This window comes from Homalodisca vitripennis, chromosome 2 (genome assembly GCF_021130785.1).
Source record: "Homalodisca vitripennis isolate AUS2020 chromosome 2, UT_GWSS_2.1, whole genome shotgun sequence".
NCBI classification, from domain to species: Eukaryota; Metazoa; Arthropoda; class Insecta; order Hemiptera; family Cicadellidae; genus Homalodisca; species Homalodisca vitripennis.
Genome location: NC_060208.1, coordinates 40,148,914 through 40,161,054, shown reverse-complemented (window position 1 = coordinate 40,161,054; position 12,141 = coordinate 40,148,914). Strand labels below are relative to the sequence as shown.

At 30.6% G+C, this 12,141-nt stretch overlaps 1 protein-coding gene across 1 annotated transcript; it reads left to right on the top strand.

Moving 5' to 3' along the window:
• Positions 1 to 7,027: 7,027 nt before the first annotated feature.
• On the top strand, positions 7,028 to 9,089 carry LOC124355598. Its single transcript, XM_046806761.1, has 2 exons — positions 7,028 to 7,276; positions 7,884 to 9,089. The coding sequence occupies exons 1-2, from the start codon at positions 7,028 to 7,030 to the stop codon at positions 8,640 to 8,642; spliced, it is 1,008 nt and encodes a 335-aa protein (XP_046662717.1). The 3' UTR covers positions 8,643 to 9,089.
• The last annotated feature ends 3,052 nt before the right edge of the window (positions 9,090 to 12,141 follow it).

Here is a 12,141-nt window from a genome sequence, read left to right as displayed (position 1 = left end):
AAGGTAACATCTTCAAATTAAATTAAATATTAAACCCAAGTAAATGTTATTCTTTAATCGTTCCTTATAATTTGTAATGGACTATGGATATAATTTAAATTTATAACAACTGTAAATAATTATTTTGAAAATATATCAGATTAAAACACGTGTATTTACTTTTAAATTAAGTCGTTATATTGAAATTACCATTCATTATTTTTATAACGGTAATTATTAAAAATTAAATTTTATTTGAGATTGAATCTCTTTATTGCTGTAAACTCGATTTACGCTCTGTATATTATGTGTCAGTTTAATACTAATTCTAATGTAATTATTTCGTTAAAGCATAAACTCAAAAAAGAAATCTTTAAAAAGAAACAGTTCATTAGTCCGTGCAATCGTCAATGGTGAATTTACCAAATGTATGAATTGGGCAATCCTAATAGGAGAAACCAGATTGAGGTTGGGCAGTTGGTGCTGAATAGAAGGCAAGCAACGAGATACCGAAAGGTGAACGACCTGGACAAAACATCGGCTTCGTCACTCATCATTGTGGAGTGTGTGATACCTGTGTGGAATCGGGCATCGACCTCAGGTACTTACATAACGTAGTACTACAGCCTATCTCAAGTGGGGATCCATTGACCGGGCCCAAGGTGACGACTATCAGCTGTTTATATACAGTCCCGGGCTGGCGGGAAACCAGTGTCTGCCGACAGCCCACTGTGACACGGTGTCTGAGCTTATACTGCAGATACGATTCGACTCACACGTGTGTACTTAGCCCTAAGTACTTTGTTTTGAGCTATCATTTATCTTAATTTTTATTTATATCTGTTATAATCTATTACCATTATTATCACTTTATAGCATCCATTCGTAATAATCTCGTAGAGATATAACTATAGCGTATGTATGGTCTTATAATGTTATTCTTTATTTATCTTTCAATAAACTGTTGGGTATAGCTGCATAATATGGTACTTTAGTATTGTATTAAAATATTATTGGTTAAATGATAGGGACAGAATGGCCTCCATGTAATAAAGAAGTACCTATAGTATTAGTAGCTTGCGAAGTAACAGTTTTTTTTAAATAGTTATTTAATTTATACTATTACTCTATTGTGGTTGAGTGTACTAAAGAGTTTGGGAGCCATAATTCCAACTCTAATAGTTAAATTTGTAATTGAACTGTATTACTTATAAATATCAATAAAAAATTATTTTATCTCGTACAATTTTACAAATAGTACCTTAAAGTAATTAAAAAATGTAAATAATAGAGGTTCACTAATCTCTCGAGATTAGTTTAAATAAACGATCGTATAAAATTAGTAGATAAACTAGGTTTCTCGGTGATCCTTCTCAGGTATTTAGCGAAGCCAATCACTCCAGGAGGTGGAACATTCATCGAAAAGGAACAGGACTGTAGACTACACATTTTGCATTATGCTTCATTTGTATATCAGGAACATCGAGTTCGTTGATAGTGTATGTCACTCTATACGATTTGACTATGCGTTAGAGTACATTTTTACTTTGGTTTTATTAGCAACCATGATAGGAATAAATCGTGGAATCAATAAATTTATATACAAAATGAGTATATTGATAAAGGAGGAGCTTTTCTTATTGGACAAAACTCTTGTAGTAAAATAAAACACCTAACTGTCCAATAATGTAAAACTAAGCGCATGAGACTTTTATACATCACACATGCCATCGTCATGTGTATTAAATTTAAAATTTAAAATGGGGATTGTGTGTTTTGTTTCACTACAAACACTACAGTCAAGGAATTTTAACATGTGCTTAGGTCAAATATAGCTGAATAAAGCTTATATATGTGAAACTGCGTTAAACCTCAGCGAAGAGTGTTACATGGCAAGTGATCTTGTTTATGATACAGCCAATCGTGCTCTGTAACCGGTGGTATTTAACAAGGGAGGAAAATAAAAGCCTGAAAAGACAATTAAGTAATCTGTATCTTTTGAAAAGAGGAGGGCTCAACTTGGCATACTTGTGGTATATAACACGAAGATTGAAGGGAAAATCTTTTTTGGAATAGTAGATTTCCAAGGTGTGTCTTATTTAAATAAAGTACCTTAAATTCTTAGAAAATACAGCCGTGAGCATAACATAGTATCACAACACGTTTACTGTCTAATTTACCTCTGCAAAATGCGAAATCTCAAATGACAAAATTACTTTTGTAGAGAGTGTTATCATGTGTATTAATGAGTGAAAAGTGTTAATCCAAAGCTTCTATTCGTTACCAACCGACGATTTTGTTTACGGTATCAATGCGATAGATTATATATAACGTTGAAAAATTTATGTTATAAAGAAATGACCTTATTAAGTTACAAACCGACCAGTTTCAAGCGTGGCACGATTATGTATTCCTCATTACCATATTACTTAAGTGAAATATCCTAAAAAAAACTAGTATTAAAATACATTTTACAAATAATACTACTTTAAAATTTCAAAATGTGTCAAACAAATCCACCTTTAATAAAACTTAGTAAGTGGATAATTAAATATCACAAGGTTAGGTACATCTATAATAATAAAATACATATTTCATGCACTTTTAACGGAATTATTTTTATCCTAACGTAAATTTATTTTAGTCTCACATAATAAGATATTAATTTAGTTAGTGAAAATAATAAGAGTTATAAGGAAAATTCTGTAACATCATGAATAAATTAGAAAATTTATCATTTTCTTTTTGGCTTAGAATGTAAGAAAATAAAATTCTAAGAACAATTAAAAACCCTTTGGAACATTAAACGTAGCGGTGTGTAGTAGCTTAGAAACTTGTTTTAGATTAAATCAAGTGAAGAAATATGATTTACTGAAGAAAGGATTACAGCAGTAGAGCGATACAATAGTTTCCTTCTGAGAATTAAACATCGAGAGTTATTACGTGAACTAACTGAAATGTAAAACTTTGTGTTTAAACTTTTGCAAGCTTAACTTAAAAAGAACTATTTAGGTTAATCACTAGCTATTTTCCCTGTAATATTATTTGAAGTGTTAGGCTATTATAGTGCCAACGTGAGTAACAAAACAATTTATATTGTTTCTTTTGAATAAATTACTAGAAAAGTTTTCTGATAGGTCAAGAGTTATAATTATATCAAAGATTACATGTTTTCTTTATAGAAAATCATTGGTATTGTTTAAAGATATCAAGATTATATTGAATATTGGTAAGCATTAGTGGTCAAAGTAGAAACATTAGAAGTATTATTCTGAACTTTAACTACAATTACTCAGACAGAGATTCAGAAATAAAATTTTTCCTGCCTCACGAGTAATAGGATTTGCTAACGCTCAGGCAAAAATAAGAAACTGACAGTACGGTTTCTTAAAATGATAATTGAAGAAGAAGAAGAAAGAATACTAGTGTTTTCTTTTAAAGCAAAACAATATTGTATAATCAGGTTCCAGCATGGAGCCGAGTATATAAACAAAGACTAAATTTCTATGACCAATGACCGACTGTTGGGTTAGGATAGCATACATAACCTCAAATTCCAGTTCCCTTCATTAAAAAAAAAAAAACTATATTCCAAATCTTCGAAAGTACAAAATTATAGAAAACTTGTTCACATGCAATAAGTTTAAGAGTAAATAAAAATTAATGAGACACAAATATAAATCCTAATGTGTAAAATGATAAATAATGTAAAAATTATGTGACGTTTAGTGTATTAAGCAACTATTAAAAAAAAACGCTCTAATGCATAATTAAAAAAATTCAACACAGTAAAACTAATAAAATACAATTTTGAGAAAATTATAGGTGAGGTTTTTCTGCCGAAAATAAGATACTATATCCCTATATCTTACAGTGAAGTTATACATTTCAATCATGTAAAATTCTAAACAGCCATCAATATGCAATAAATTAACAATACTTATCAACTTACATTTTGTCAAATTTTAAGCTGTTGAAGACATTAGTCTTCGCTAAAGATTCATTTATATTACAATTTTGGCTGTAAAAAATGGACGAACTAAAACATATTCAATAGAAGTGAATAGAAACAGATTATTGAAATAAAAAAAGTAAAAGTTCTGCCATCACCCCAGCTCGACTCTTCTCTAGATAAGTAATGCAATCTGGATCAGAAGGTTTCCTGAATTCAATTGTTTAACTGCCGATGGTACTTCAGGAACAGGAAACAAATCATCTTGAACGTCTTTACTAAAGAAATCAGTAATTTCTCTCGGAATTCATAAACTTGGGAATTTATCCTTGAAAACTAAAGAAATTAAGCAAATTTAGTTTATTATTATTTGTTACCAACTCTCTTAACTTTTAGAGAAATATGCTCTGGTGTTTACACAATATATATTTCTTGGCATATTTGATTGTAATCTTTTGAGAGTAAAAAATATCTCTTGAGCTGCAACCAGTCTTTTTAATTTTATAAATACACTTTCCACAGCTATTAGCGGCCAAAGACAATAAAAGTAGTAACCTTAAATTAATGTAAAATCCATATATATATATATATATATATATATATATATATATATATATATATATAAGATTTACTGACTGACTGGTTCTTCAAGCCACAGCAAAAATCATGAAATCTAGAGAAATTAAATTTCGTTAACAGGATTATCTTGGATTGGATCTAGGATATAGAGGGGCACTCAGGAAGAGTGCTCTACTACCACTGGGATCTGCCCCAATAGCCTCTAAAGTTCTGATAATTCCCATAAGAAATGTATTGAATCACTAGTAAACACATGTAATTAATTATAATAACCCGTCAAAATATAATTAACTGTCGATGTAAACATCTTAATATTAAAATACAATAACATATTTTATTAATTTAAGTGCCATTTTAATTTATTTACATTTAGAGTCTTCAAAACTCTGAGTAAGATTAGATTAACCTCACTTCTTACATAAATCATTGTAATCACTGATGTAGCATACATATCTATAGTATCCCAGTACAATATCTGTTGTCCAGATGATAAAACTGGATGTTTTAGTAAAAATAACTTTTTGTTAAAATCTTAGTCATAGAGTCAATCCACTGCAAATATGCAGTGATTGATCAGTAGTGTAATGTAGTTTGATAAAGTTACTATCTAAACTTTGCTACAGTTTTGAAGTCTTTATGTAGCTTAGTAAAACTGTAATAACGCTCTATACCTAACTACCCAGTGTTTAATTATAGGAGTATTACAATACGTTGCAACCATACATTAATTAAACTTTTGTTTACCTTTATTAAATTTGTATAAAATTTTTGAAATATGTTTGTGCATTTTTTGTTTTAGACAATACATGGCTCCAATAATCAGCAAACTAACCCAATCTGAGGAAGTTTCCGTGCTGAGTGCGGTTACCAGAAAATGGCCCGCACTCAATGTGGACATAATAGAGCGTCAGCAGCAACTGAGGAGGGAGAACACCTCATGAGTATTGTTAGGAGGGTCGACATAAGCGGACATGATTCATTAACCGGTGAGATGATTAGTACTGATATTATTTGAGATAATAATTATGGCAATGCATTATGTACAACAGATTTATTTAACCCTCCTGCAAATGATTCCGATAATTATTTCATTACAACTACTTAGGATTTTATTTAAATTCTTATTTTTCGTAGCGAGACAATGAGATAACATACACTGAATTACACTGTTGTTTATTATCCTCTTAATACTAATCAATACCTGTAGTATTATAATTTGTTTAATTATTGACCTGGAGACACACCCCAAAGCGATTTTGTTCTTACGTATGTACTTTCTAAAAGATGACTTGAAGAAAAATCTAGTGACAATAATTGAAAGCCATTTATTAAGAAAAAATGTTCTTTATTGTAGATAAATATATTTTCTGTATTATATTTACTAAACAAACAAAAAATTATTAAAAAGTGTAAACATTTTGCTTCAGAATGAAAACCATAGTAGATTTAGAGAAGTTATTGCATTATAAACCAAACCTTTTACTTCTTAAATATACTTCGATTAACGCATTATAATTCAGGTTGAACTTATTCACCTTAAAACATTAAATTTTCGTATGAAAATCCCTGCCGTATTCTCAGGTATCCACAAATAAACCGTTATACTATCTTATATTCGTTTTACTGCCCCCTTAGATTTAGTTAAAAGGTACTAAAATTGCCAAAAGCTATTCAAATATACAACAATCTTTACTTGAATAAAAGCTAATATACTAATAATAACAACACTATTGTTATTATGTTTTCTGTCAATCAAAATAATACACAACCGTGTAGTTTTATAGGTTATTGTTACTTTATTTTGAAAGAAGTTCTATACAGTGATTTGCTTACCATTTATAGCGCAATTACTTGAGATAGTAAAATTAGCTTTCGGTTTATTTAGTTCGTCTATTGAGAGTTACCCGGTAAATATTCAGCTCAAAGCTATAAGATTTTATGTAGTATTAACCGAGCAGATGCTTTACATTCCAATTTCAAATTCTCCTCCCACTCGTTGAAAGGTGACACGTAATGACTCGAAAGAGATACCGTAGAGTGCCCCTCGTTTATCTCAAGAACACTGAGGATAACACTTAAGCAGACTTTCCTGTTCCAGTTCAGTTTTATTGAGGACAAAACGTGTGAAATGGAGGATAACAGCAAATACTAATTAACTCTGGGTATTTGAGGCGACAGAATTTCTCAATTGACTGACAATTTTATAATGTTTTGTGTTACATAAGGGCGTTTGATAAGATTATCAATAAAATATTTCAGAGTGTAAGCATGACCAAACCCGTTTTTTATTATTAAGTTTTTAAAATGCAACGTGTTTTATTTAATATTTTTACTTATAAATTTAAATATAATTAATGAGCTCAATTGACTAAAATTTAGTATTCCATGAAAATGTGAAATGCTTTAAAATTAATTAAAAGTATTCATGAACCAATATGAATTTTAGTTACTTTTACATCTAATTATTTATCACTACTAAATTGTATTCTAGGCGAAAGTGTGCACAAAACACTAATAATGAAAAGTTTACCATCCTCTGCTGAGCGTCTAGCCGTCTTCCACTGTGACGGTGCTACCAAAAATGAGGCCAATTTTTACAACGTAGTGCTGCCTCCTCTCAAAACCGTCAAGAAGCTACCCTTTCCTAGCTGCCTGCTAGCGGCAGACGACCTTATCCTACTCCGCCACCTCGGAGACAGTGGGTTCGCCATGGTCGACCGCAAGAGTGGTCTGGACATAACTCATTGCCGGCTGGTACTTGAGGTGGTACTTTTCCTCACTTTGATAGTGAACTTAATTTTAACTTAGTTTTAAGTAAAAATTCAAGTCTATTGATCAGTCTATTAATAAGATATTGTGTAGGCTGACAAACAGATAATAAATAAACAGGAAATACATTTTTCCAGCACTTTAGAGTAATAAGCTTCTCTGACGCTCATTCTAGAAAGCACTTGAAGAAATACAAATTGAATTATAGGCTACAATTTAACCCTAGAAAAATGATCGATTGTTAAAATAATATCGATTCTAGATTCTAAATATTTACAACTAGTTAAAAAAAACATTTATAAGAATGCCCGTCTTTTATTACTTAGAAAAGAAACAAACATTTTACTCTTACTGTATCCTATTATAAAACAAATTTCATAGGGTTACAGTTGTATCATCAACGTTTTTGGTGTAAATCTTGTGATTTTATTTGGCTTTCACATACAAATTGGTATCATATTTATTTTCATAATAAACATGTCCATAGTTTATAATTCATTAAGATATATTGGTAAAATATATATTGTTTTGGCAGAAAAACATGTTTAGAATATTAATCAATCGATCCTAATAAATTTATATTAATCGGCTTTGAATGTTATAGGAACTTGGACGATTTCATGCGGCATCCTTGGCTTTGAAGCATTACAATCCGGTGGAAGTGTCTAAAATATCTTCTCTAGTGAATGAAATATTTATCTTCAAGGAAAATGCAATTTTAGAACCCTCAGTTTACCACAGTATCGAAATGGCGGTAAGGGTTGCCAAAAACCCCAATTCCCCCGTTATTGATCTCCTAAAAGCTATTCAAGGTCGTGGCTTCGAAGTGATGTCCCCTCTCATTGCCCCCTCTGAACCATTGGCTGTCGTTTGTCACGGAGATCTCTGGAGCAACAACTTACTCTTCCACTACTCCGAGAAGGATCCACAGACTCCTGACAAGGTTTGCTTCCTGGACATGCAGCTCTGGAGATACGCCTCTCCATCTCTTGACATCTTGTACTTGCTCTTTACTAGCGCTGGTGTCGGTGTCATTAAGCAGCATTTTCAGGATCTCATCGTCATCTACCACCAAGCTCTAATGGACCAGTTGGGGAAAATTGCCCCACTTGCACAGTTGGTAACTCTGAATGACGTCAAGGAGGATATCAGACAACACGCCATTTGCGGATTAATAATTTCGCTTATGTCACTACCTACCGTTACTGCTGGAGATGTTATCTTCAAACCAGATGATGTTACGCAGGATTTGATGCAAAACAAAGAATTCGTGGATAACCTTTCTCAACAAATTATCACTGACGAATACATCAGAAGAGTCAATGATATCCTTGAAGTATATAGTTCTGAAGGGCTTATTTAAAACTAAATTAGTTCCTTAATACTAAATGGTATTTACCTAGTTGTATTTAAAATTTTAGTACAATAGATTATGAGTCTAGTACCTTAGAGTCACATGTACCTTACCTTAAATTATACTTGAACATGAGTCACAGTACCTTGAGTCAAGAGTACCTTAATTATTTATAGAAAGTATTTATATTTATATACAAACAGTTTTTTTAATATTTATGTTTGTACTGATATATGATTGTAAGCTTTCTTTATACTGATGACAGTTTTTATTTTTTGTTTATTTTTTTAGTGTTATACGTGTATGTCAAAAATAACTCTCATACTATTCTTCTTTATAATATTTACTAATTAATATTGAGCAAAAATTATGAAGAATGAAACTAGTTAAAAAAGAATTTGATTATTAGGTAGGAGTTGTTTTTATTTTAAAGATTTACAACAAATAAGGAAATTGACAGTATTATTATTATTATTATGTTCCCGGATCTTAAAGTTTGCTTGTTCTGGATTGTATTCCTATATTATGTTTTGGCAAGGTAACAACGTGATGAGCCAATATATTACACGATAAACAATACTGAAATAGTTTTAAAGTCAGTTTATCTATGTAGTTCTACATCTAGTTACTGACTATTTCAATTTACGTTTAAGAACTAATAACATACCTATAGAACTCAGTATTAAGGTGGAGGGGATACATATTTATATACGAGCAATTTTGTAAATAAAAATTGTTGTTTTCTGTAACAGTTCTTATTTCATGAGTCCTTAAAATTAATAAATAAAATAATAATAAAAGAGGGATAATTAATAAAAGAGTAAAGAAATTCAATCCATCATCAATAACAATTTTCAAAAGTCTGTACATTTTAAAAATAAGGGCATGTGTTATAATATTCTATTTTGTAAACCGGAGACATACATTAAGAATATCCTGATAAGATTAATGCGAATTGAGGTATGTAATGAAAAAATACAACGTTAAGATTAATCGAGTTCACTTATCATAGGTAATATTCTGTTAGACATTTGTTTTGTTATTTGAAACTATTTAACTATATTTGAAAGTAGTTTAATTAAAATTCCATATCCTGTGTTTAAGAGCTTTGGTCGACATTTTAATGATATACTAAACATTTTCTTCTCTATTTGAATGTTGTTGAAATTAAAGTCGAATAACAAAAATCAGTTGATAATACTCATATTACGTAGTACTATATATATAGGCACATTAATCAAATTTTAATAAATACATTTACTTATACATAGTAAAAGTAATAATTTTGCATTAAACATGACTATTGTTGATGTATTGTAAGAAACATGGGGATGTAGGTTTCTAAATGCAGTGCTCCTTCTTGTGTGAGAACAAAAGCAACGTTTTAATGCCTCAAATGTTTTGTTGATGTGAGTTTATACATCTATATAATATGTGTCAGTATTAAGTTTAAGCAATTTCGTTCTTCCTTAAAATGCAAGAAAGAAAATTTTCTAGAAATATAAGCTGCCATTTTCTCGAGGACTCATATTTACTTATAAATAGGTTAACACTATATTAATTTTTGTAAATTTCTTTGGGTTGAAAATAGTTAAGAACTATACGAATGAATTTTAATTTTTAATTTAATGATACAATAAAAGGGTAAACCTCTATCGTAATACATATATTAACTAACCATTTAACGTAAACAATCCTACTGTATATTTAGATGTTGAAATTTATCAACATCATTTTCGAATTACTAAGGGAGATTGATATGATGTGAACGACATATATGAAACAATGTGAGAATACATATGTTTTTATTGCTCGCTATGAACACACTCGCAATTTTTAACAAACAAGAGAGTTTGTTATCTTTAAAGGCGCATCACAATAAAAACATCAATATTTCGGTGCAATGTGTTCCATTTGTTTATTATTTATGTAACCTATCGGTCATTCTGATGACTTTGTATTGTTGAGTACTGAATGACATATGACATGTAATAATCCTGTAAAATATTGTATGTTGTAAAATGCTGAATACAATAGCTCTATATTCAAGTTTTGAAATACAGCGCTATTAGTGCAACATTTCATGAATGAATAAATCACGTTATTCGCTGATTACCATTTTGTAAATATTTACTATAAAACAAATAAATATATTTATTTTACTATCACTGTTATAAATAAATAAAACATAAAACATTTAACATAAAACATGTTTTTTTGTTATAAAAAATGTTCCAAGATAACTTTTATTTCTGCGCAAGGCCTTTTGGAAAATCCAAATCTTCTACCTTATATTATTATAATATATATTATTTACAAAAATTTAAACATTTTTTCATTTGTAAAGTGCCTGATGATGGAATCTTTGATTCCGAAAGGCATTGTGCAAAAATAATAGTTATATTGGAAAATGTTTTATTCATTTATACCAGTGATAGTAAAACCTTTTTTTCCAACGCTCCAAGATTCTACATTCTACAAAGAAATAGATGTTTTTTTCGCTGAAATACATAAAGTTGTCTGTGACTCCATATTTAGAGAGAGATGTTTGCTATTATTTCAGACTGTTAAAAAAATACCACAGTAGTTTAAATTGTCAATGCATCACATGTTTTGAAGGTACGTCTATTTATTTCTACTGTTTTCCCCTTAAAGCTGGAAGCCAGAATGTGAGTACAAATACTTCACATCTAATGTGCGCACGAAACCAGAACGGACAAATAGTAACAGAAAACCTATTTAATAACTTCTATATTGAAACCTCTAAATTCTCTATGCAAACCGTTACTTTGCAGAAAAATGAGGTGAAAATCCATGTAGTCCCCTGGTTCCACTCTTCGGTTTCACTAAATCAACAATACCTTTAATAGATGGCCGTCAAGGGTACTGTGACAGACAATGCAGGCAACATCCCAACAATAAATAGCTATTGTCATAAGTAGTTGGCAACTCTTCAAAACTACTTACAGCTGCAGTGAAGGGGATAACCCAGGATCATTGACTCAGAAGTGGGTCTTCCTGGCAGATTTCTCTTCTGGTGCTAACCAAAAACTCAAACGAAGAATTTGTCAAGCATGTCTGGCGCGCGACATGTTCTAATGTCAGTCCCTGTCAAAAGGATTTAGTTGATTTTTACTGATTCTTTACTTTTTTGGACCTCAGTTGGTTGGAGCAGTGAACACAATACAATTCAGTAACAGTAATTTCAAAAGCATGCGTATTTCATAAGAAACGATAATCACTTTTTCCAGGTCATGGTCATTCAAGGGTCTCCACAAGTGTAAAATGGTATGAAAGTAAAATTGTTTAGCTTACATTTTATTAATAAAACGCTATATAGAATTACCGTAATATTGGTTTAGGTAATAAGTTCATTTTCCATATACGTGTCAAGTAAGGGCTACAACACAATCTAATGGGCACTAGCTGTTTCACACCAGATTGTGTGAAAATCAGGTGTACTTGATCTAAAACCTACCTGAAATGTGTTGTAATAAGAGATTCCTTA